This window comes from Vulpes lagopus, chromosome X (assembly GCF_018345385.1).
Source record: "Vulpes lagopus strain Blue_001 chromosome X, ASM1834538v1, whole genome shotgun sequence".
Classification (NCBI taxonomy): Eukaryota; Metazoa; Chordata; class Mammalia; order Carnivora; family Canidae; genus Vulpes; species Vulpes lagopus.
The window spans coordinates 17,980,122-18,006,699 of NC_054848.1; the positions used below are offsets into that span (position 1 = coordinate 17,980,122).

Here is a 26,578-nt window from a genome sequence, read left to right on the forward strand (position 1 = left end):
TTTTACTCTAGTGAAAAATGGTTTATGTCCAAGGCAAACCTTAATGGAAAGAATGACCACAAATTCCCCCTCAGTTGAACTGTTGATGAAAGAATAGGATATGTTTATTTAAGTTAATCTCTGCAGTTTGCCTCCCATTTAAATAAGTAATTCAACAATTGAAGGAGGATTAAATAGCTGATTAAATTTACCCGAGAAATGTTCAGGTGTTAGGGACTAGATGTTGCATGTGCATTTCTAAGTCCTTTGATCTTGACATTTGAAAATAATTTTTAATAATTTATTTGCATTTTTCTTTGGTTTTTCCATGATATTAGCTCCTGCTTTGGGTTAATATTTTTAATGCTGGCTCTGTTTTGAAATTCAAGCATTCACCTGAACAAAAGATGAAGCATTATAAGTTGAGTCACATGTTTATATCGTGATGAAACTGTCCAAAACTTACACTTTGTCCCTTATTTTCCCTTACTGTCTTTACTGTTTTGAAAAATCTGGGAACCTGTTATCTTGAAGAGGTGTTGGCAAACTACTTTCAGCCACAAGTCAGATGGGAAGTATTTTAGGCTCTGCAGGCCCTGCAGTCTCTTTTGTGGTTATTCGACTCCGCAGGTACAGCATGGCAGTGGACAGAGACAAATAAACAAATAAGCTCAGCTGTTGTAGAGGAGGAACTTTTCCTCTACCCTTTGGGGCCCGGTATTTGGGGGCCTGAGAATTAAACTAACAAAAGGCACGTCAGCAAGAAAAAAAGACAAAGTTTATTCCCTTAAGTAGCTGGGAGCTTACAGAAAGTGTAGCTCAAAATGTAGTTCAAAACGCCATTGACAATTTAGGGCTTATATGCCATCTGAACAGGGGGTGTGGGTTAGGATTTCAAGGAACAGTAAATGATAGGAAATGACTGAGAAATATATGGGGGAAACTAATGGAAAGTAAAGTTCATTTTAGTAAGGTCTATTTATGTGATTTCTTATCTCTGGTTAGGGGAGTCATTCCCTCTGGTATAGGAAGCCTCCATTGAAGGGGATTTATGACCATGGAATTCTTTTAGATGGCTCTGCTTTTAGGCAAGTAAGGGAGGTGCAGAGAAAGCCTCTTGTATCTGTTGAGTCTCAAATGCCTTCAGTTCAAAATAATTCTTAGGACTTGGTGGCATATTCTGGACCCCTTCACTGGGTTCCAGTTAAACTATTTACAAAAACAGGTGGTGGACTGCTTTTGGCCTGTGGGCTCTAGTTTGCCGACCTGATGTAGAGCCCTGTATGAGAGAGACAGAGAAAAATCTCATTTACTTTAGCCCATATAAAAGCCTAACTACAATATACAATTGTTCCAGCTCTTGGGCTTTTATCATCTTGGCAAATGGATTTAGCTAATTGAGACTTAGGATATTCCTTTGAGAAGGTCTAGCAGCTGTTCTATTTATAAAAAGTTTTTGAGCGTCTTACTATATGTGATTGAAAGTACAGAAAGACATTGATTTTTTTTAATTATATGATCTAGTTACTCTCCTATTCAGTTTTATTTATTTAAAAAAATTTTTTTTAGAGTTCAATTTGCCAACATATAGCATAACACCCAGTGCTCATCCCGCCAAGTGCCCCCCTCATTGCCCATCACCCAGTCACCCCAACCCCCCGCCCACTTCCCCTTCCACTACCCCTTGTTCGTTTCCCAGAGTTAGGTGTCTCTCATGTTCTATCACCCTCACTGATATTTTCACTCATTTTCTCTCCTTTCCCTTTATTCCCTTTCACTAATTTTTATATTCCCCAAATGAATGAGACCATATAATGCTTGTCCTTCTCCGATTGACTTATTTCACTCAGCATAATACCCTTCAGTTCCCTCCACGTCGAAGCAAATGGTAGGTATTTTTTGTTTCTAATGGCTGAGGAATATTCCATTGTATACATAGACCACAGCTTCTTTATCCATTCATCTTTCGATGGACACCGAGGCTCCTTCCACAGTTTGGCTACTGTGGACATTGCTGCTAGAAATATCGGGGTGCAGGTGTCCCGGCGTTTCACTGCATCTGTATCTTTGGGGTAAATCCCCAGCAGTGCAATTGCTGGGTCATAGGGCAGATCTATTTTTAACTCTTTGAGGAACCTGCACACAGTTTTCCAGAGGGGCTGCACCAGTTCACATTCCCACCAACAGTGCAAGAGGGTTCCCTTTTCTCCACATCCTCTCCAACATTTGTTGTTACCTGCCTTGTTAATTTTCCCCATTCTCACTGCTGTGAGGTGGTATCTCATTGTGGTTTTGATTTGTATTTCCCTGATGGCCAGTGATGCAGAGCATTTTCTCATGTGCATGTTGGCCATGTCCATGTCTTCCTCTGTGAGATTTCTCTTCATGTCTTTTGCCCATTTCATGATTGGATTGTTTGTTTCTTTCCTGTTGAGTTTAATAAGTTCTTTATAGATCTTGGAAACTAGCCCTTTATCTGATAGGTCATTTGAAAATATCTTCTCCCATTCTGTAGGTTGTCTTTTAGTTTTATGGACTGTTTCTTTTAAAAGGAGTACATGAGACTTGACTCTGTTTTAAAGGCACTATTTGCCCCTACCTACCCTGAGGGGGAGATGTTGTATGGATTAATGATAGGATGGTTTTGGGTTCTTAACTCTGTTGCTGTTCCCTGCTCCATTTATTTACTAAGAAAGCTCAAACATTGGTTTCTTTCTTTAACTCTGTTGTGTGTGGTGCTCATCCAAGTGAGAGGACCATCCCAAAGACACCGGGGAAATATTTAGTGCCAGTTTGGCTAAATTACAGCTTACCCATGCCTGTGTAGTTTCCTTTTTTCAGACTGGAAAAACTGCCCACCTCCAAGATACATGGAGTTGGTGTTGTCAAGAAAAGAAGAGGGATGGATGGAGCTGGTTTGTGATTTGGAATGCTGCCTAGAATGTTGTCCGTGTTTGGCGAGAAATGGGGATTGTCTGCTATACTAGGACATTACTCAGGCAGGATTTAGGATGGAAGAGCTGAAATCTGAGCATTCCTGTCTTCCAGCTCTTGTAAAATCACAACTGTGACTTACACTCATAAAGCCCTCTGATTCATGGGGGCGCTTAATTCATCCTCCACACCAGCATGATGCATGAGCCTGTGAACCACACCCAAAAGCAATTTGCAGAATTAAAGTTTTCCATGACTTGTAATAAATCAGTGCCATTCTTACTGAGAAGATAAAATTTGATTTTTCAGATAAATGCATTGTTATTATTTGTGGGATCCAGATAGCCCTAGAGGATATTAAAGCCTGTTCCCCAGGCTAATTTTCATCAATACCATCAGCTCTGCTTAGGATCGTATCTCCAGCCAAGGCATCTACACTAGTCAATCATTTGTTTGGTATTATGAAAACTGCCATTGTTTTGAAGGATAGTGTAATTCATGTACAGTCTCCTGAACTTTCAGATGCTTAAAGCTCAGAATTTGGATTGATGTTTAATAGTTATTACAGAACTCATCAGAGAAAATGAGGCCTCAGTGTGGTGAAGCCTGACTGAAGCTTTCAAAGCCACTGCAAGCTTAAGAAAGTCATGCTATAAATTGTTTGTAGAAGGGCAATTGATCATCAGTTTTCTTTTTTTCTTATGTTGGTTAAATAATAAAAAAGAAAAAATATGCCAAGAGACTTAACTAGGTAGCGGAAACACAAAGCTGTTTAATTAAGTGATTAAAGTGATTCCTTTGATGTAATACATGCAAGACATTTGAGAATTTACCTGACTCTCCTAAACAGCCAAGTCAGTGGGGGATTAAAACAAATGAGCTTTCCATCTTGCTTTCTGCCAATCAGTTTAAGACTAAGTGGCTTTGAAAATTCAGGAATAAAGCCGTCATCATAACCAGTCTTCAAATCAGTTTGGTCATCTGTGTCAAAATTAGATGCTGTTTCACTGCCACAGCCAAATAAGGCAAAATTATGTTTGGTTCCCTGCTTCCCACCAGCACTATCAAGTCGTAGTGTACCTTGTGGAAGATTCTGAGAAGGAGGGGTGACTTGAGTGTTGAAGTCACATTGTGTTTTAAATTTCTGAAGCTCCTTGTTTCCTTTTTTCTTTTTGTTTTTTTTTTTTAAGATTTTATTTATTTATTCATGAGAGACACACAGAAAGAGAGAGAGAGGCACAGACACAGGCAGAGGGAGAAGCAGGCTCCACACAGGGAGCCCGACGCAGGACTTGATCCTGGGTCTCCAGGATCACACCCTGGGCCGAAGGCAGCGCTAAACCGCTAAGCCACCCAGGCTGCCCTGCTCCTTGTTTTCTGAGTTCATTTGTGGTAGTTATTCTCTCTCTTTCAATGTAATAATTCTCACTTTATGAACTCTCTGTTGTCTCTATAGAATTAATTGTAATTTTTTAGAGCTCTAGCCTTAAGACTTTAGGGCAGGGAATAAACTCCTAAGCAATTAAGATTTGTCGTATGTATATGTTAGTGTTAGAACAAAACCAAACCAAAAAGCAGCTAAAAATGCTTGCACATGCGCATACATGCTCACTCCCCTGAGTCATTCAGCATCAATCAATCAATTTGGCAAGCATTGTTGAACACTTACTGTGTAGTAGGCCTTGTGCCACCAATTGAGGCAACTCAATGAACAACCCATTCTCAATGAATTATCTACATCAGCCTAGCAAACTACGTATGGCTCTTGGGCTGTACTTCACATGCTGCTTATTTTTATATGGCCCACAAGCTAAGAGTGGGTTTATCAGTTTTAAATGGTTTAAAGAAATAAAAAGAATATCTCATGAAATGTAAAAGTTATATGAGATTCAAATTTTAGCGTCACAGTAAAGTTGGATTGGAACACAGACACAGCCATTCATTTATGTGTTATCTACAGCTGCTTTCCTAGGTACAACAGCAGAGTTGGGTTACAACAGCAGAGTTGGGTAGTTGCATTAAAGACCATATGGCTGGCAAAGCTGAGAATATTTACTATGTGGTCATTTACAGAGAAAGTTTGCTCACCCTTGATCTAGGTGATGCAACTTTTCCTTTCCTGGTTCTTTTATTATTAAAATATGTCTGTCAATTCTCTCTTTCATTGTATTTGTATTAGAAGTAAACGTATCCACATTTTACAGATGAGAAAACAGAGATTCAGAAAATTAAGGCACTGCTGTTAGTTTCTACTAGCAGCAATGGCAAGTTATCATATAATGTTTTTCCTCAGTTTACTTTATACAAAGTGAGACTGTGGACCAAGTATTTAAAATACACTTTATATATTTTTATGTTCCTTTAGCTAAGGAAAATCCTGAGCTTAGAAGTGCTTTCTCAATAAGTATTTGTTAATTGATTGGAATACCTTATATTAAAACAATTTTGGTTATCAAATCAATTCCAATGGATTTTATAGTATTTTTAAAAACATTTTACTTGTTTGAGAGAGAGCACACAGAGAGTACAAGCAGAGGGAACAAGAGGCAGAGGGAGAAGGAGAAGCAGACTCCCTGCTGAGCAAGGAGTCCGCCTCAGGGCTTGATCCCAGGACCCTAGGATCATGACCTGAGCCAAAGGCAGATGCTTAACAACTGAGCCACCCAGACACCCCAATTCCAATAGATTTTAAACATTGGTCCATTTTCTAGAAAGTTTCCTAAGTTCTCACAAAGTCTCTTTTATCCTCCACTTTTTTTCACTGATGGTAAGATTCATTAATATGGAAATGTGCCTTGATATTAGCAGCATTAAATGATGTTCTTGGTCATGTGTTAACCTGTAACGTTTCATATTTTCTAATAATTTATTGACATTGGTCAGAGTGGGTTTATCAACCACCTTATTCATTATATGGATCAATATTTATTGAGCATCGATCACTTGCTATGTGCCTGCCATTGTGTTGCATGTGGGGAACACAATGGTGATTATATGTAATAGGCCATTGGCTTAATTTGAGTAATAGCAGAAAGAAGGTTCTCTCAGCTATAAAAACCTCCTTTATAATTGGATTTATCCCTTTGGTTAATGAACTACTCTTTTAAATACAGATATTTCTGCAAGGTTAATACATTAGATTGCTATTAGTCACTCACATTTTATTATAAATTAGCTTAAGGCCCAAGTGACAGCTAATGGATTAGCTGCCTTGAGGGAATAACGGTTTTGATGGATGAAGAGGGAAGGGGGAGATGACTTTGGAGCCAGTGTATTGCTAGGAAAAGACACCTTGGGTATGATCAGGGAACAAGTGGTATGAACACCCCCAGCGCCTGCTAGGTGTTGGGAGGACTAGATACAGGAAAAAGAAAGGAAGGGAAGGCAGAAACTAATATGACAAATACTAAAGGTGGCCTTTTTCTTTGATCTTTTCTAGAATTAGCTTTTACAGTGGTTCTTGTGTCCATTTTCTGAGGTTTGCAAATAGTGGTCCTTTAAAGAGTCCTTGGACCTTTTTGGAGGGGTGAATAGCCTGGTTCTCCAGGCTCATGCTTAGAGTTGGGCTTTGCTTGGGCAGTCTTCCACCATGCCCCAAGAATCTCATGGGAACATCTGTCTCCACATTGATCACAGGGTTGCTTCAGCAGCCCTTCTCTCTCATCACTTTGTGTGGCCCCAAAGAGTAACATTCTTCCACAAGGGAGTTTTAGGCATTTGGTTAAGGGTGTAATCTGGCCTGAACTTACTTAAAAGACCCTCTACACAGGCACGTGACAGTAACTCCAAATCCTTGGAAGAAGAAGTCATGTTTCTACTTTCTCTGTGTAGTCTGTAGTCAGCATTTCTTCGTCATATTCTCATCAGGCATAAAAAAGTGCTTTACATGCTGTGTCATTCTGAATCCCTATGTCATTCTGAATCCTCACACGACCCTCTAAAGTAGGTACTATATTTTTCTCAGACTGCATCTGATGAAAAAGGATGCTATATTAGAATTACATTCAGCTACAGCTAATGGAAAACATGATATATAATGCCTTCAGTAAGGGGTTTGCTTTCCTCCTGTCATGGAGGGGAAAGGGAGGCAGTTCAGGGCTGATACGAGGGGCTCCACATGCCATCAGCTCCTCATTCCTGCATCTTTAGCATGGAGATTTATTTCTTGTTTGGTGCCTTGTGGGTATAAGGTGGCTGCTCTACCTCTGGCATTGAGTCAGCATTATAGGAGAGAAGAAGAGGAAAAGCTAAAGTAGTTCTTGCTTTGGGGCACTTTGGCCCTTGGGGACCATGTGGAAATAACTGGAGACAATTTTGGTTGTCCAGACTTGGGCTTGAGTGTTTCTCTGGCAACTGGTGTGTAGAAGAAACCAAAGATGCCACTCAACAGCCTACAGTATGCAGAACACTTCCCACAACAACAGTTATCTGGTCCAGAATGTCCACAGTGCAGAGATTGAGAAGCCCTGGACTAAGGGCAGAAAGCATATGCCAGCCAAATATGTCCTTTCCAAAACATGGATTCCTGGAAGTGGAACAGGGAGTTTCTTATATGCCATTGGCTAGACTCCTTCCATCGCCAGTCCTAGCTGGAAAGGAAGCTGGGTGATGCAGCTTTTTCATTTGCTCCATTGTCACCCTGAGCAGAATTGGAGTCTGATACTAAAGAGAAAGAAAGGAGGATGGATCCTGAGTAGACAGTAGGCAGTATTTGCTTCAGAAAAATAAGTACTTTGCCCAAGGTCACAGAGGTAATGAAGATCAGCAGTGGCTCGAGCCTCTTCCCTTGAGGAAGGAGGTTTGGTTGTCATGTGCAGTCCCTTTCCTGAAGTTTGTGTGAATAAGAGATGGAGATGCATGCAGCGGTTACAGAAAACTCTGGAGTTCTTAATCAGCCACAAGCAGCCTAGGAAATATTTCTTGCAGAACTTAGTATGCAGTCTGTTACCTGTTGATGCCACTCTTCTCTCAGTATTTGCCGTGGGACTTGCCTTTCCTTCTTGTCCCTGTAACCAGCCCATGGGGTGATTAATTCCAGGCCTGTCTCACCAATTCTTTTACCCTTCAACAAGCCACCAAACTCTTCGTGCTTCTCTCATTTCGTTCATGAGAAGTGAAAAAGTGATGCAATCACTATCTGCCTTAAAGGGTGCATCAGAGTTCATGCAGGAAAGTGAATGCCCTTCTAAGTGTATCAAGTAGGAAGACGTTTAATACGGGGAATCGGAGGTTTATGCAATCATTGGGAGGGTGGGAGAATGAAGGGCACCCCCCCCCCCCCCCCCCCCGTGAACTGCTGCCCGCATACAAAAGGGATCTTCTCAGAAGACTGCCTGGCAGCTGCTGGCAGCTCGGTCTGCTGTCTGCAGATGCCTCTGTGTCTGCCTGTAGCTGCCAATGGCAAGCGAATAAATGGTGTCTCCTCTTCTCCCTCTCCAGTCTCCTGTGAGTGCTTCTCATTGACAGATTCAGACCTGGAGCCAGGCCCCTGGGGATTTCTGGAGATGGCATTCCGAAGCTTCTTCAGGAAGAATGTAGAATGGCGTGGGGTGGGATGATGTGGAATTGACAACAGACCGTCTGACAGAAGGACCATTTGAGTTTGAATGGAGGCATATGTACAGGGCACATTTGGGGAAGAGGAGCACTGTTTGACGTTGGCAGTGTTGCTACTAGTATTATTACCTTATCCTATCCATGTGTCCTTGGGAGATGAATTAGGGCTTCTTTGTATCTCTCTTCTGGCTCTCTTCAAGTCATGGTATTGCTAAATAAATAATAAAAGAGGATTCAGTGACCTGTGTGTACAGTGTAGAAGGTAATACATTCTGTGAAGTTCCATTGTGCAGTGGGGGTCCCAGAGCGTGAGGTTTGAAAAACAATGCATAATTCATCAGCATGCTCCAGAAAGGCCGGTGCTCAGAAAACAACTGGGGATGACTCAGCTTATATATTTCTTCGTTTGGGGGGTAACTATCTGGAGCTCTTTATTTGCTCTGTGTTATGCGGGTGACTTGGGTTAGCTCATAAAATATGACAAGGAATTAAGTACAATAAGGGAAATGATACATCAGTCTTGAGACAAGGTAACTTAGAGACTTAGGAGGTATTCAGGTGTTGGGGGAGAGTCCTAAGTGCTAGTTATCTGTTATCTAGGTCACATCAGGCTTTCACTGTAACTTGCAGGGTTTTGAAGGCAGAATTTGATCTGTGCTATATTTGAGTCTGGAACAGCAAAACCCATTATGACTGTGTCCTACGGCACTTGTAAAATCCTCTCTGAGTCTTGAGTTTCAGGTTTATGCTGATACTTAATATTTGCATTATCTCAACGAAGATAAGGAAAATGCACTAGCTTGTTCTATTTATTTATTGGGTGAGGAAAATTGAAAGGGTCTAAAGGAAAAAACTTGTTACCAAGAGCAGGTCCCTGGTTTTGCTGTGCTGGAATAAAACTGATGTGTTTGGGGTTGCCTGGGTGTCTTCTGTTGGGGCTTCCTGAAGGCCAAACTGGAGGTGAGGATGTGTGTGCAGGTTACTTAGGATTTGTTCAGCAAGTGTTCCCAAGAGAGCCCAGGCAGGGAACAGGGGAGTCCAGCCAGGGAAGGGTAAGAGACAGGCGAGGGTGAGAGTTCTGGGGAAGCCATAGACAAGAGCAGTCAGGGGAATTCTGGAGTGCAAAGTAGACCTCATAGTTTGTCCTTAATTGAGGCCGAGGAGGGGAGTTTTCCGACTCTGCTGCAGTGGGTCATTGGCTGAAGGCTGCTGGTATGGGTAGGGGTGGGGATGGGATCAAAGGCAAACACCCAGGAACTATTTCGTGCCAGCAAGGGGCTCCAGTAGCCCTAGAGCAGGCCTTCTAAGAGTCTCAAGCGCTGACCATTAGAAAAGAAAAAGAACATTAGATGCTGGGGAAGGCTGTACAGAAGCAATAAAGGGGATCCTGGCTTGTGAGGTGGGGGGGGGGTAGGCAGATCCTCCCTACCGTGCACTTATTCTTTGAGTAAGCCACTTGAAACCCAGAATCTGGGGAGAGGAAAGAGACTCTTTTTCATATGGAACCGTGAAGTTGCTCTAGAGCAAGAGTTAGCACACGTTTTCTGTAAAGGGCCGGATAGTAAATGTTGGAAGTTTTGGGGCCACAGGGTTTCGGTTCCCACTTCTTAACTCTGCCATTGTAGTGCAAAAGCAACTGAGTGGTCTTGGCTGTGTTCCAGTACGAATGTTAGAGAAACGGAGGTGGGGTGGGAAAGAGAGGGGACAGTAGATTTGGCTCAGTTGGCCAGGCCCTGCTATGCAAGCTAAGCTCCCGTGTACCCTTCCATTCCCTTTGTGCTACAGAACACAGGGAGTCATCAGTCTGTCAAAAGGATGGTTATGGCACATCTAAGTTTGTCTGGACCCCCTACTTCCAATCTTTCTGGCACTCTGGCCATCATTCTCAAGGTTGTATGATAATCTTGCTGAAGGGTGACTCATCTCATTTCACTAGTGCTAAAGACATTTCATTCCCTCCTCTCTGTAAAATAAAATACAGACTCTCCGCGTGGCATTCAGGAATTCCCTAGGAACTGGCCCAAACCAGTTTTCCTACGTTGTTCTCTGCTCTCCCTTCCTCATGCTTTCTAGCTCAGCTACAGCAAGCTACTACCCTCCCTGGGCCATGACCTTCATTTGCTGCTCCCTGGTTTTGCACTTGTGCTCCTGCAACGTCCTTCCTCTCACCTCTGCGTGTGGAAATCCCAGCCATCCTCTAAGACTCAGTTTGGTCACTTATGTTAAATATTTTCCTCATGAGGAATTAGTCTCTGCAGTGGAATTTGATAACCATATCATCTTTCTTTGGAAACATTTTCTTTTGTTTATTTTTACTGTATATTGTTTGCTACACTCACTGTATTGTAAATATATTGAGGGCAGGGACTAAATTAAAAAAATTACTTTGTGTTTTTTTTTCCACAGTGGGTTGCATATACTAGGCACTCTGTAAAGAGAGTTTTCAGATGAGCGTTGTGTCCTATGTTGTGTGATTATTAATGATACAAGTACTGACGTCGTTTTTCTCTTTCCTTTTTATAGGCAAGAGCTGTTTTGGCAAAAGTTGGCTATCCTGAGTTCATAATGAATGATACTTATGTTAATGAAGACCTCAAGGCAGTAAGTGCTAAATATACTGTATTTTTGGTTTTTGGCAACTTTTACTGGCCTCGTGTCTTTCGGCTAGCCCAAGTGCAAGCACTTAAACCAGGTAGTGCCAGAAAGCAGCAACTTTTGATTCATCCCTTGGCTAGATAGGAGCTTCAGTATGCCAGGCGTATCACAAGATTTAGAGAAGATTCAAAATAAAGGAAGTGTCAGAAAGAAGGCATAGCTGAGTGGGTGCCATAAAGCAAATGGACCTGCATTTGGTCTGATTTAATCATAAAGGAAAGAATTAAGCAAATTGAGTACTTTACAATTAGTGGGCATGTTCTAATGTAAAACGCATGATGTTTGTTGTTACACATTCTTTATGTGCTTCATTCATATTAAATGACTAGTAATAAATCTCCCTGCTGGGAGTTAACTTCATTTAACTTTATGAGTGTTTTGGCAGATTAAGTGCACATACATATGAGTCTATAATTTATTGTGAGTTGGACTATATATTTGCAGTAAGTTACTGATGGAGGAATAGCAATAATTCTTTTGTATTCTAATATTTGGGGGCATGTATTTTTCAGTAGATACATTCATTATAGGCCTTTCTAAACACAACCACTGTTACTTCCTTTCCTACAAATAGTTCTAATAAAAAAACTTTTCTTCCTCACAGAACCTCCTGTTTTTACCATTCACCACATTTTTTTTTAAAAAGTGGTTTCTTAGAGTTTAATAAGGAAAGTTCTGAGGTGTAGGTCTTTCCTGAAATTGTGGTTTGACAAGTCACACATCTAAAAGCAGTCCTAGCTTTGTAGACGAACATTAGAATTTTATAATGTTATTCAAAAGAGAGAGAAAGCTTTAATTACAGAGTTTCTCCAGTAGGCTCTAAGATACAGCCTTCCAAAGTATTGCTCCAGTTGCTCTGTAGGAAAAATAATTTTGCTTTAACCCATCTTGTACGTTGTTTCGATGCTGAAAAATCTCAGTATTATTATGATTATTAAAAATATTGAAAAAGAACCCAAAAATATATCGACACACTTGACACATTAAGTACATTATATTTTAAACTCCACAGCAATCCTCTGAAGTAAATGGTGGTTATCCCCATTTTTCAGAAAAGCATGTAGAGACTCAGGATGTTAAGTGATTTCCTCAGTGTCCTGCAGAGTGCCAGAGCCAGGACTGAAATCTGAGCCCAGAAAGTTCTCCCTGTAATCAGAGAAGGGGTTCTGCAAGGTCCTTGTCAGGTACCTACCTAGGAGGAAGAGCAGTGAGTTTGAAGAGTTGGTGGGGGCTGCTTTCCCAGAGCTGGTCGGAAGGGGAGAAGAGGGAAGCCATATTGTCAAGCAGTTAAGAGCACAGGCCTTAGAGTGCTTCTCCCTCTTCCACTTACTAGTTGTCTGATCTTGTGCACGATTAGTTTGCTTCCCTTGGGTTGTTGGGTGTTGGTTTAGAAGCTCCTCAGGAGCTCCCTGGGAGTAATCTGGAACCATTCCCTGTACTTAGAGGGCAGGGAGAGACTGGAGAAAGGAGCAGACCACTCTGGGGTGGTAGGTGGTGGGTTTCATAAGCCAAGGGAACTTACATACAAGGTCAACAAGATGAGTGGATCCCTCCCTGCACCTGCCTACCAGATTTTAAAAGTTTGTATAGAGGCCATAACTAAATTCTGTCATGTATACCATGCAGGTGTGCTCAACACCACATCTCTGTCTCAGGGCTGTGTCCTTGGGGCAGCCCCTGGGATCGAGAAAGGCAAGCAGAACCTGCATTCCCAGGAGAGGAGGTGGGGGGCCTCTTAATTGCTCAGGTCCAGCTCACAGGTTGAGTTGTAGTCAAGTCTTCGATGACCTTCCCAAACACTGGGTGCTAGAAATAATAATAAGCAAATCTCGGTATTGTCAGGGAGGATTAAATGACAGTATGTAAATGTAAGAGCACCTAGCATAATGTTCAGGCACATAAGTAGGTTCCCTGTGAGTGGTGTTAACTTTGTAGATCACTATGAGCACCGCTGCTGCTGAGAAGAGCATCACCAGCACAGAATGCCTTGGAAGGGGAGCCCGGATGAGCCTGGCAACTATTCCAAGTCAAGGATGCAGATGAGAAGGTGCGAGAGGCATTTTGGTGTTGTGGTTCTGAACACGGACCCTGGGATCAAGGCGCCTGGAGTTAAATCCTTAGGCTGCCATTTTCTGGCTGTGTGACCTAGTGTAGGTTATATAGCTTCTCTGTGCCTCAGATGCCTCATGTTAGAATGAAGCTGAGAAGGATAATCCCTCCCTTATAAGGCTGCTGTGAAGATCAGATAAGTTAACATGTTTAGCATGTTTAAAACCGACCCTGGCACGCAGTAAGCGCAATATAAGTGTCAGTTATGACATCTTCAATTTGTATGTACTATAGATTATTTTGGTGTGGAAAAGTCATTATGAATTGCCTCATGCAGGATCCAGGTGCCCTAAATTGATTTAAAAGGCTGTACGGATGGAACAGTCTCCAGCTTTAATCAAATAAGATAGCATTCAGGGCTCACTCACAACATTGAGTTGATCAGGTTTTGTTGGCAGTCTGCTCTTGTCGAAAGTGAGTGCCCAAAATGTACATACTCGCTGAATGCAGTATCTTTTGTGAGAAGAAGCCAGATGCCAGGCAGCCTGCAGTATTAGGTAGGTTTCCTTGTTTCTCCAAGGTCTGAACTGAAGCCATTACACACCAGAATTTTTAAGCACTTTTGTCAAGAAATGGCTTTCGTTTGACTCACTGCCAGAGCAGACACAGTTGCACCCAAGAGTTTGTAACAGTTTTCAAAAAACAGACGGTGAAAAAACATCCCAATACTGAAATAAAAATACATTTGTATTCAGAAATAGATAGAAAAACATGAATAAAACCCAACCTGAATGTAGGTAAAGGATGCTTGATGTGATAGACAGTAATAGTGTCGCCAAGGTGAACAGCAGTAGGATCAAAGTGTTCCTGGCATACAATAAGGCTGTGTTTTCAGTTTTGAGAAACATGTAGATAAGGACTACTATAGGGTCTGTGAGAAATTTCTGGTAATACAAGCTCTGAGCACGAGAGGCTGTTAGAAATGACAAACAGCTTACTTTATTTGACGCAAGTGAAGATATGCTTCATCAGGCAGAAAGGCAAAAGGAGAGAGGATAGAGATTAGGTGACGGATCAGATGAAGGTCAAGGAGAAAGGCTGAAGACTGAAGTTGGGCTCATGTGGAGACAAAGGCAAATGGAAAAGAACTTGGAGGCAAATGTGAAGAATTAGAGAAGAAACCTGACCCCCACCCCAGATTGACAAGGTAAACCGAGATACCTGGCCAAGTATTTCTGAACAACAATCTTACTTCAGTCTTTGAAAAGAGCAGGGAGAGAGGAAATGCCCTTTATGTCAAGCCCTGGTAGCATGCGGGAGAGCCTACTGGTTAGCTTAAACATATAGGCATCGGTCCATTTTCAGATTAGCCTTTCAAAGTGTTCCTTCACTGGTCCTTGATGAAAATAGACTCAAGATCGAGTTGATGCCAGTTGTGGAAAGGTTGCTGTATTAATCGGGAAGGCCAGAAGGGCACTAGGTATTTCAGAGAGGGGAGATTTAATAGGAAGAGGAGCTGAAGATTCTTCCAGAATCGTTGTCGGAAGAAAGAGGAGAGAGAATGAAAGTGAATAAACACAGCATCTTTTTCCTTCCTGCCACCTGCTGGTTTCCCCCAGTGCCTCCCAGCGCCTCCTGTTGGCAGGAAGCCGACTGGCACTCGGGCCTGGGAAATCAAGTTTTCAGATTCCCAGCCCCATCATTCTAGAACAGAGTAAAAGGGTGGGCATGTAGCCGAGAGACAGTGGGTAAATAACCAGCCCCCCTAGGTATTTCACTCATTCTTGTGAAAGCCAATGGAGAATTGGAGTAAGAGTGAAGTCAGAGTCCCAGCTGGCCTCTATTTACTTAGGAGAATTGGATCTGGGTACTTTTTCACAGAAGATCAATGTTTCTGGTGAGTGATAAACACATACATACATATCGATATGCATGTAGAGATACACAGACATGTGAACCTGCATATTATCTGAGGTGGGTCTTGGTCTGCTCTAGCCAGTGGAGTGTGTGTGTGTGTGTGTGTGTGTGAGTGACAGAGAGTGCTACTGCCACTGTGCAAGAGTGAGATGATATTTAGCTCACATGCTCCAGAAAAACAGGTTGCTAAAATATTGAAGCAATTCTGTTCAATAGGTAAAGAAACAAAATAGAACATTGCCCTAAGTTCTATCAAGTTATCTCTGGCCACCATGGCTCAGAAGAGCCAAGAGTGGGTGCTGTAGGGGAGTGCCCTGGTACCCACCAGCCTTGAGCCAATCTTCCGTAACCCCCACACACTAGCCTCCATCTTGAGTGTCCCCTTCACAAGAGCAGACGGAGTCCTCCCCTCTCCCCACGTGGTAGCTGCAGGGCACCTGGTTCCTTGGTGGCATGCTAGCTGGCACTCCTCAGAGTCACCCTGAGGTGGCTGCTTGTGGGAACTGCCTCATCCACAGTGTACCCTGTATGTAAGTTGTTAAGCATTTTGAACATTGTCTCTGTGTAGGTGTGTATATATGTATACACACATAATACTTATGGACAAAGCTGTCTAAATGCAGCAATCTTGCATATTACTTTGCTATAAATAAGAGAAAACATAAGTATAAAATCTGAATTTCATTAAGTTTTTAGAAAATTCTGTGGGTGCCTAACATAAAATCTGTCTTGAAGATATTTGGATATATCTCTGAGTATCTTGAGATGGATTTAACTTAAAAAGTGTTCTAGAATCTATTCGTCCTGTTGGCTCCTGTAGTGTCTTATCAACATGTACCCATCCTACTGAGAAGCTGAACTCATTTCCTTGTTCTGCCCTCACTACCTGTTCCTCACCTTCAAGGGGTGGTAACAGCTTTATCCCTTTTGTCTGTGACACTTGATGCTTGGTACCCCGGATAGGATTTCCAGGAAGAGAAATTCAGATTGTCCTGAATTTTAGGATCTGGAGAGCCACTCTTAGGAAATGATGCAAGAGCCCCAATTGGTTTCCCAAAGACCGCCCAATAGAAAACTCAGGAGACATCATGGATTGAAAGTCGCTGTCAACCTGACCGACCTATGTTTTCACCAGTAATGGATAGCACAAGAGGCATCTGAGCAAATCTTTGTCCCTTGCAGAGTTTAAACATTTTTGTTTTGAAGATTGCAAGTGCTTTTCAAATATTCGTGTGCATTTGTCCTTGTTGCTCTCTCTCTCTACAAGCGGAACTTTCCCAGGGGTAGCTAGGTTTCATATTTGTTTCCCCTTTCACTCAAGGGCCTGTTGAAATATGTATACCTATCAAAGTATTATCACCTGGTGGAAGATTTGGGAACTGGAGAAAAGGAATGAGAAAGCACCCGTAATATTGGTACCGGAACATAATAATACATGCTTTTTGTTGCAACATGTTATTTTGTCTTTCTGTTTTTGTATTGCTGAGATTGATGCTTCTGGGTAATTTTGTATGCTGAGCTTTACCATTAACCCTTTGTTTTGGCCTTGTCTTCCCTAGCCTAATTAGCATTATTTTAACAGCTGCATGATTTTAAGTAAACTGTTTAATCACTTATTTCATCACCTATTTAATCACTGCCTCTTCCACTCTTAATTCTTACCTTCGCCTCCTCATTCCCTGTACTGTTTCTGTTCAATCACCAGTTTTCTTATTAGGACCAAGGAGAACATTGAAATTAGGAGTCTCTTGATTTGAACGATATGGCTTTGGCAAGTTCCATAATATCTTCAGCTCTCTCCCCCATCTGTCATTTGAGGGTAACAAGCTGGCCCTTCCTTTCCCCCAAACACTGAACCTGTGTCACAGGAAAAAGTAAAATTTTGTCCCCCTCTACCTCTACCCCTTTATTTATTTCCATTAAATGAATGGAATAGATCAGTTAAACTAGGCCAAGAAATAGCAAATATTCTGTTTAATTATTAAAGCAATTTAAAAATTATCCTAAATTTAGATAAGCTGTTGGCAAATTGTAATTAGTTGCCTCTGAGTTTTGCTCCCCATGATTATTTTTATGGCAATGATAGAACCTTATTTATTTTACTGTTTTTATTTGTTATTATTATTATTTTTTTACTTGGGACTCTCCTTTTTTAGGAAATTTTTGGATGGTGTTCCATTTAATGTCTGTAGAATAACCTGAATACCAAGGTTTCGGGTTTTTTCCCAAAAGGAACAGGAAAGTATCACAATTAGTCAACTCTTCTAAAAGTAACAACCGACCCCACTGATGTTACCAAAAAGAAAAGTTAGTATTTTTGAAGGGAATTCCTTTGAGAGAATTTCCCAGAAAGTGGTGTGAACCCAAGAGCCTATCTGAATTTTTCATCAGTTACAATCATATTCTGAAGGTCCTGGCAGAGCTGTCTTGGGACCAAGAGCTAAAAAAAGGCTAAGGGTTGAAAAGCGGACACATCTTTTAACTGCATGACCCAGGGATGCATTAGGATGCTGGTTAAGGTTGCTTGTGAAAACAAGGAGCTTACTCTCTTTCCTCTGAGGTTGAGTATAAACTTCTATTTTAAAATACAATTAATTGTAAGATTTTATTTTGAAGTACCTCAAACATTGGGAAAGTATGCAAAGTCCTTTTTCGAACATCTCTAGCTTTCACAAATACTAAATGTGGCTGTGTTAGCTTTATAATGCACATATCCATCTGAAATGGATAAAGTAGATACACTGGAAACTCATCTGATAATCTGCCTTGACCTAATGTCCTTTCTTCCTGCCTGCCTCCTTCCCTACGAATAAACACTATCTGGAATTCAGTGTTTGTTATTCCCATGCATTTCTTTGTGCTTTTGCTCTGTAGGTACATATCCATAAACAACATGCAGTATCATTTCACATGATTTAAAACTTTAAATTTGCTCATACGTACCACTTGCCTTATTCACTCAGCATTGCTTTTGAGATTATTTCACGTTCATGCCACCATACCATTCTTTTAACCTGCTGTGTTGTTTTCCATCATGGGACTGTACCACAATTTATTTATCAGCCACCCCCCACTAAGAAGCTTGAAGGAGGGGCAACTTAAAGTCATATCTTGGGATCCCTGGGTGGCGCAGCGGTTTGGCGCCTGTCTTTGGCCCAGGGCGCGATCCTGGAGACCCGGGATCGAATCCCACATCGGGCTCCCGGTGCATGGAGCCTGCTTCTCCCTCTGCCTGTGTCTCTGCCTCTCTCTCTCTCTCTCTCTCTCTCTCTGTGACTATCATAAATAAAATTTAAAAAAAAATTAAAAAAATAAAAAATAAAAAAAAAATAAAGTCATATCTTTATAACTGGTTGGTCAACACCAAAATGCCAGGAATTGATACTTTCCTGCCTGCCTTTCTCCCTGTGCTTTTAGTTATTTTGCTCCTTCCTTTATATTTTGGCCTGATCCCTTGGAAAGAGCAAGATGAATCATTAACAAAAGTTACTGTGCAGACATACTGAGTATCCACTGGATGTTAGGGAAGAGATAAATGTGAGCCGGGGGTTGGCCGACAAATAGGTGACTGTCAAATCTATAACCACCAAATTGTGTGTGTATATTCAGATGTATAAAGTAATGCCTGTGGATTTCACATACATGCATTTGTTATATTTTAATTTTTGCTTTTAAAAGAGTATGGTTTAAACTTACCAAGAAATTATGGCTAGTAAGAATTTGATTACTCTGGGTTATTTGCTTATTCAAACATGTATTTTTCTTATTTTATTTGCCACAGTAATACATTTTCAGATCAAAGAATTAGACATCACTACATACCATTGCTTTTACTGTTGCATAGATATTATTTGCAATATTTAGGTTAAGTACTGCTAGTTTGGTAGATTGATGCCTATAGGATTCAAAGTGTTTGCCGTTCTCCTTCCAAAAAAGGAAAAGAACTCGAGAATCATTTATGTCTGTTTCCCTATTTTAATACACAAATTGTTGTGACGCATCAACTTTCTGTTTTTCGCCTCTGTAATTTCATTAATTTTTAGAGACCAGAGAATTTTTTGAGTGGTAATAGACAAATTCTGTTAATAATGAAATGATTCTAGTGACTCCATTGTGCTTAGCGGGGGAAATAAGTCTCTGCATCACTTTCATTGTTTTCCCTTCATGAACAAATGCTGATTACAGTAAATTGGATTTTAACATTTGACTAAATCATCATCTATAAGCTAAATGAGGTTTTAGCTGACTAAACTGAATATTATTAGAAGAACCTATGTGACAAATAAATAAAGTACACATTTTATAAAAGATCAAGGACTCATGTGAGCCAAGAAATTTCAAACCTAAGAGAATAAGTCCTGCAAAGGTTGAAGTAGATTTTTCAATTATAAAGCAAATGAAATGCATCATAAATTACTACAGCTTCTCTTGGTTTTTTTTTTTTTTTTTTTTACTGTGATGCAGAAATAATCATATCGATTTGGGGGCTTTTTATTTTAAAAGAAAATCACTGAGATCAAATTTCATGGCTCTGTGGATACTGGGTTAACTGGTGACCGCTGAGAGGTGTCCTGAGGAGTGCAGCTTCTCCTTTGGTTGCTCATTTGTGTGCTGAAGGCTTTTTTCATAGCCCTCTTTTATCTGCACTTAGAACAATGATGGTTGTGGTTTGTTTTATTCAGATCAAGTTTTCAGAATCTGACTACTTCGGCAATGTCCTGCAAACCCGCAAGTATTTAGCACAGTCTGATTTCTTCTGGCTGCGAAAAGCGGTTCCAAAAACAGAGTGAGTAAAAACAACAACAGCAACAAAAACCCCAAAATGAAAAGAAATAGATATGCTGGTGGGTAGTGAAGTCTCATTAGGTCAAATTTTGTGATTCCCCTCTGGTCAGAGTAGCCGGCTGGCCAGTTACCTGGGTTTGGCCAAACCCATGTTAGGTTTTGATAACTCTTCTTTCAGGTATCATATGAATCAGTTCTTCATTCTAAGAATGGCTGCCCCACTCTTGGCACCAAAACGTTGCAAGGAGGCTTATTAGGATGCATACGTTCAAGTCATTTCTAGATGTAGTTATGAATATATATATATGGAAAACAAATTTCCCTAGAATTTCACACTCAGGTAGAAACTTTCAAAGATCTTAAAAAAGAACAAATGCTTAAAAAATAAAGTATGGTTACAAATGTAGAAGTAACTGTATAATTTAAAAGTAACTAGAAGATTGTGTCAAAGTAATAAATGTCAAAGAACTGATGGCTCTATTACTTTTCTCTCGTAGTGGTTATGATTTATTCTCCTTCCTCCCAGCTGCCCATAGGAACTATCCCTATAGGTAGGAAAGTTTCCCTAGGATCTTTTTGGGTCAGGGCCAGCCATGATGTCCTTCCCTAGCAAAATGTGTATGATGATGATACTGATAGCAGCTAACAAGGATTATGTTCACAGTGTGCCTGGAAGTGCTTCACCTGTTACCACTAATTTTATCCTCTCGTCATTTCTGTGAGGTGTAGGTGCTATTAATAAATAGCACCATCCCCATTTAACAAATGAATGAGAGGCTTACAATTGAGAAATTCTTCAGCTCACCTTTAGATTCCATTTTTAAAAATGTGATTCCTTGACAGTACACTTGACGCAATGCTACATACAAGGTCTGGATTACTTTTTGCTCTGCCTGCTGTTGACAGGGTTCTGCTGGGGCCCACCTCGCCCCTGTTTTTCTCCCTGTTCTCCAGATTGGATAATTTCTATTGCTCTGTCTTCACATTCATTGATCGTTTCTTCCGTATTCTCAAATTTGCTTTTGACCCATGTAACAAATTTTTCATTTTGGTTATTGTACTTTGCAATTTCAGAATTTCCATTTGGTTGTTTTTTAGTTTCTGTTTCTCTGTTGTGATTTTCTTTCTTTCTTCCTTCTTTCTTCCTTGTTTCTTCCTTCCTTTTCCTCCCTCCCTCCCTCCTTCCTTTCCTCCTTTTTGTTGTTGTTGAAAATGGCATTTTAGATAATATACTGTAGCAACTGTGGATTCTGATTTATTTTCTTGAGGCTTTTTAAAAAGCAACTTTCCTCCATTTAGACAGCAGAATCTCTCTCCCCCATAGGATGTGGCCAGGGATGTCTCTGCTCATTTTTAAAAATCTTATTTTTATTTTTTAGCCTGTCTTGCTCGCGGTTGCCCCTGTGTCTGCATAGCTCGTGCTCGGCCAGGGACTAGGGCAGACCTTGGGCTCAAACACCTCGAGTGTGTAGGGCCTCTGCTCTCTGCCAGCTGATCTGTATGCGGGCGGGGAGGACATTTCTCCATGGGCCTGGGAGTCTCCCCCATATACGTGCCTAGGGTCCCAGTCAGCCAGGCACGTGTAGAGAGCTTATCTCACCCTTCCTCGACTCCTCCATTTCCAAGATCTCCCCTTTAAATTTCCAGCTCATCTCTCGGTCTTCCCAGTGGGAGCTGTAACTTCAAGCGAGCAGAGCTATGGGTATTCCTTGTTTGTTTTCCACTAAGTTTGCCACTTGTAGCTGACAGGACTGCAGGTTTTCACCTCCACTCCCAATTGAGTTCACCTCCTGTGGCAGCAAAGCTGCTGATTTTCCAGCCAGCCCTGCCTATCCTGATAAAACCAAGTTTTCACTGACCCGGCCCGGAAGGGAGGGGAATGGTCCCTGGTGAGAAGGCTACAGACTCCTGGTCTGCTTAATCCCAGGCTCTAGTGATTTTCCAAAATTAAACATTTTCAGTCTGTTGTTTGGCTTTGATGATCAGTTCCCAGGGCCCTAAAATGGTTGTTTGTTGATGATCTTGCCCAGTTTTCTACTTGATTGTTGTGAAAAGGATTTGCTAACTTTTTCATATCCTCCTAGCTGGAAGCCTGGATTCTGTGGCCCACTTTTTTTTTATGGCCCACTTTTTAACCTTGGCTTGATATTCTGGTCTCCAGATCTTTGGCTGGCTCTTTTTATGTTCTCTGGGTCTCTTGTTACTCTCCATTCCAACTCCCTGCTCTGTTCTAGACTCTAGAAATTCTCGGCCCTGTACCAGCCTTTGGCTTACGCTGTGATTACTGCCTCTCCCTTTTACCCATGGCTCCCATCTGCCCTTTGCCCTTCTAGCCTTCCTCTAACACACACTCACAAAGTTAGTTACGTGTGTTTGACTTTAAGGAGTAGGCCGAAGGTGAACTATTCCCCTGCCCCATCCCTGACCCCAATCAAAAGAACACAGAAGGCTAGAAGGCTTTCAGACTTCTTTGGAAATGCCAGATAACTGTGTTAAAGCTCTGTGTTCCCTGTCCATGGTCCTCTGCTGCCATCACAGTATCTCTCAGCCCATTCCTTTCGCTTCATTCCTAACCTCAGTTATTCAATAGAAAGTTTAGATTTAGGGTTCTAAAAGTAGGTTCTTGAATCTGACGACTTCAGCAAACACTTTCCAATATCCTGATGAGCCATCTACATGTAGTATGGTTCTCACAGATCTGTGTGAATCATCCTGTTGTTTCTCAGACCTACTTTACATCGTTTCAAACTCTTCTTGCAATTTGTAGAAAATTCAAGGTATTTTTGTCACTTGTATTTTTCAGAATTTTCAGGGTTTCAGCTTCTCAATATTAGAGATGCTGTCAAGGTAATTCTTTAATTTCAAAATGTTTTTCACTTGGGTGCATAGCAAGGCGTGGGTTGCTAACTGAAAAATCCCTAAATGTGTCCTCTTTAATATCATCATAAAATACTGATGGACTGTTAGATCCTAAGGGCCTTGACTATTTCTAATATTTTATTTATGCTTGGAAAAATGCTGGCTAACTTTGTGGGCTTAGGTGAACTGTGTGATTTTGTGTAGTTTTCTTCTCTGTCAAAATACTTCTTTCACAAGGACATTAAATTGGTTAATGTTTCTGGAAAGGTTACCCAGGAATGAAAATCAGTGCAATAGTACTAATAATTTTCTTTAAAAAAATTATTTTAGAGAGAGCGTGCACACATGCATGCAAGCAAGGGGGGGCAGAAGGAGAGAGAGAGAGAGAGAGAGACAGAGAGAGAGAGAGAGAGAGAGAGAATCTCAAGCAGAGACCCCGCTGAGCTCAGAGCCCAACTCAGGGCTTGATCTCACAACCCTGAGACCTGAGCCAAAATCAAGAGTTGGATGCTTAACTGACTGAGCCACCCAGATGCCCCTCAATAGTACTAATTCTTATTTCTTCAGATTATATATATATATTCCAGAGATAGCAACATTAAAAAATTTAAGGTCCTCTTTGTGTAGTAAAGTGATAGGATAGTCAACTTTTTTTTTTTTTTTATGATAGTCACAGAGAGAGAGAGAGGGGCAGAGACACAGGCAGAGGGAGAAGCAGGCTCCATGCACCGGGAGCCCAACGTGGGACTCGATCCCGGGTCTCCAGGATTGTGCCCTAGGCCAAAGGCAGGCGCTAAACCGCTGTGCCACCCAGGGATCCCAATAGTCAACTTTTTAAAAGAAATTTTGGGCCACTCCTTTTCAGGCATCGTAGGAAATTTTAGCTTCATGATATCCATTGGCTTTAATTCACATCTTTCGTTTTGAAAATTGATGAGTTAATCTAGTGGGAATGATTCTGGAGTAGCTCCACTACACTAGTTTACTTTGAATAGCACATCGTGATTATATTTCTATAAAGCCCTGAAATAACATTTTGCTTCTTTGTGGGTATAGGAGATAAATACCGTTTATCTTTCATTCTCATGGAATCCATTTCAGCTGAACTAATGTGTATTAAGAAGTTTCTAATGCACTGGGAAATGTTAGCATGAATGGAATTAATTGGGTGGTCATCCCTGAAGGTACATACTTAGGGTTAGTTCTAAGAATTGTCACTTCATCAGCTTGCTTAAAAATAGAGGATTTAGTCTATTGCTTGGCTTGAGTCAAAAATTTTTTCCCCTTAGGATCTCCTTTTTTATGGAAATGACTTTAAATCAGCTTCCCTATTAACTCACTCTCATTTGGTTGTGACCAAACATGTCTGGATCTTCTTTCTCTATCTTTTAAAAAATATGTAAAAAATATGGGGTGCCTAGGTGGCTCAATTGGTTGAGTGGCTGACTCTTGATCCTGGCTCAGATTTGATCTCAGGGTCCTGGAATGAGCCCTGAGTTGGGCTCCATGCTCAGCAGGAAGTCTGCTTCAGGATTCTCTCCCCCCTCTGCCCCTCCCCCTGCTCTCTCTCTCTCTCTCTAAAATAAATAAAAATAAATAAATCTTTAAAAATATGTACAAATATAACAGATGTCTACACAAATTATGGTTTTGCCCATTATTTTTATTTGCAAAAGCATTATCTATAGCCTGGAATGGGAAGAATATAATCTATACAATATTAGAAATAAAGCAATAAATATTCTTTGGTTTTGCCATTCCATATTCCTGCAACTATCTTTAAGAGTTGCTAGGTAAAATGTAAAACTTAAAAAAAAAATGTAAAACTTTAGCCTGATGTATATCTATTCTGTATGTTCCATAGAAATCAGGGTACCAGTGTCTTTGTCTTTAGACAATTGTATTTCATTATTACTATTAGACTCCTTTTGTGTATTCTATGTCCAGTATAATTACAACCCCATATATTTTTCTTTTGAAATTTATATGAGGCCTCTTCATACCCTGTCCACTAAATCCTTCCCCAAACACAGGCCACAGAAACCCCCTAAAGTCATGGTAAGAAGAATTTAAAGCACTTGAGTGACACTCTTTGTTTATTCAAGTAGATGTATATATAGCAATACACCCAGTGGTTACAACTTAATCTATGGACAACGAAGTCTTCAGTGTTTCATTTATTTACTGCCCTGTAACAAAACACTCCAAGATTTACAGGCTTAAAACAAGAATTGCTGCAAAGAGCAAGTTCCTGAGAAAGAGGGTTGGGGGAGGGAGCATGTCTGTTCACTGGGGGGAGGTTGTACTGCCTTTAATTGTCTAGCATAGGAAGTCCCTTGGTGTCATTTCCATTGCATTTTTTGTTGTAGAGCCAGGTCACTAAGGCTAGCCCATAATCCAGAGGAAGGGAATTTAGACTCCACTTCTTAATGGGAGGAGTATAAAAAAAATGCAAACACATATTAGAACCGGAGTAGGTAGCTTTATATTAGAGAATAGTAAAACTAAATATAGAATAAACTTGGATATAACGAGGGAGACAGACAAAATATTAAAGGCCAGCTTGGCATGGGCACTGACCAATAAGAAGAAATAATGAGCACCCACAAGTGGTAGGATCTACTGGTGCAGACACTTAATATCAGCTCTGGGTATAATCAAGCCTCCAAACATACCTTAGAGGCAGCAAGAGCTCTGGGAAGTCAGGAAAGGTGAGATCCTGTGTCTGACAGAAGATGTTTTAGGTATTATCGCTGAAGCTCCAGAGGCCCCTTCAGGCCCCATCTGATTTGTTTTGTCCACCTTTGTCCATCAGCGGTTAGAAGCATTTTTCCCGCAGGGACCCTTATCCTAGTTCATTCTTTGCTAAAGGGAGGGAGGAGGTGGGAGGGAGGGGAAGAGAAGGAATGAGCTCTAGGAATACACATCATCTTTTCAATATTATGCTTCAGTCCGGGGTCATTTAGAAGCCAAGTTGAGAGGCACCTGGATTCTCCCCTCTTGACTCAAACTTCAGACATAGAAATGCTGGGTTCTTTGGGTAATGTGTTAATTTTCTGTTGTTGCTCTAACAAATTACCATGTTAGCAACTCAAAACACAAATGTATTATCTCACAGTTCTGTAGGTCAGAAATACAGGATGGCTTGGCTGGAACCTCAGATCTGGGTTTCATAAGGCTGGAATCAAGGTGTCAGCTGGCGGGGCTCATAGCTGGACGCTCTGGGAAGAATCCTGTTCCAAGCTCACTGAGGTGTTGGCAGCTCCACTACCTGGTAGTTTCAGAACTGACATCCCTACTTCCTTGCTGGCTGTCGGTTGGGAGCCACTGTTCCCTTCTCGAGGTTTCTCTCTGGTCCTTGCGCCATGGTCCCTACATCTCAGCCCACAGCAATGTGTCAAATCCTTTTGATTCTTGGAATCTGATTTCTTCCATTGGATCTCTGGGATTCTAGCCACAGAAGAAAGGTTCTCTGCTTATTTAAGGACTAGTGATTAGATTGGGCCCACCTGGATATCCAGGATAATCTCCCTATTTTAAGCTTTAACCTTAATTACATTTGCAGTGTCCTTTTTTATGGGATGTAATGGAACCAATTCACAGGATCCAAGGAATAGGATATGAACATCATCTGGGGAGCCAGAATTCTATATACTACAGGTAGTGACATTAGGACAGTAGAGGTGCTTTCCCCTCTACTTGTTTCCTCAAGAAAGTAGACCAGGTGGCAGGTTTGTTTGCTAAACATTAGGGATTATTAAAATACTGTTCCTAAATCCGAAGGAAAAGAGTACACATTCTATGGAAAGGAGTATAAGTTTCAGTCTTGACTAGGGGAGTCACT

The 26,578-nt window shown here is 41.1% G+C and overlaps 1 protein-coding gene across 1 annotated transcript in view; it reads left to right on the forward strand.

Moving 5' to 3' along the window:
- The window catches only part of PHEX (phosphate regulating endopeptidase homolog X-linked), a 204,588-nt gene that overhangs the window by 127,397 nt on the left and 50,613 nt on the right, over window positions 1-26,578 (forward strand). The window contains exons 13-14 of the mRNA XM_041740362.1: window positions 10,993-11,070; window positions 19,773-19,876. Coding sequence (XP_041596296.1) covers window positions 10,993-11,070; window positions 19,773-19,876 — 182 coding nt within the window. The remainder of the gene's footprint in view (window positions 1-10,992; window positions 11,071-19,772; window positions 19,877-26,578) is intronic.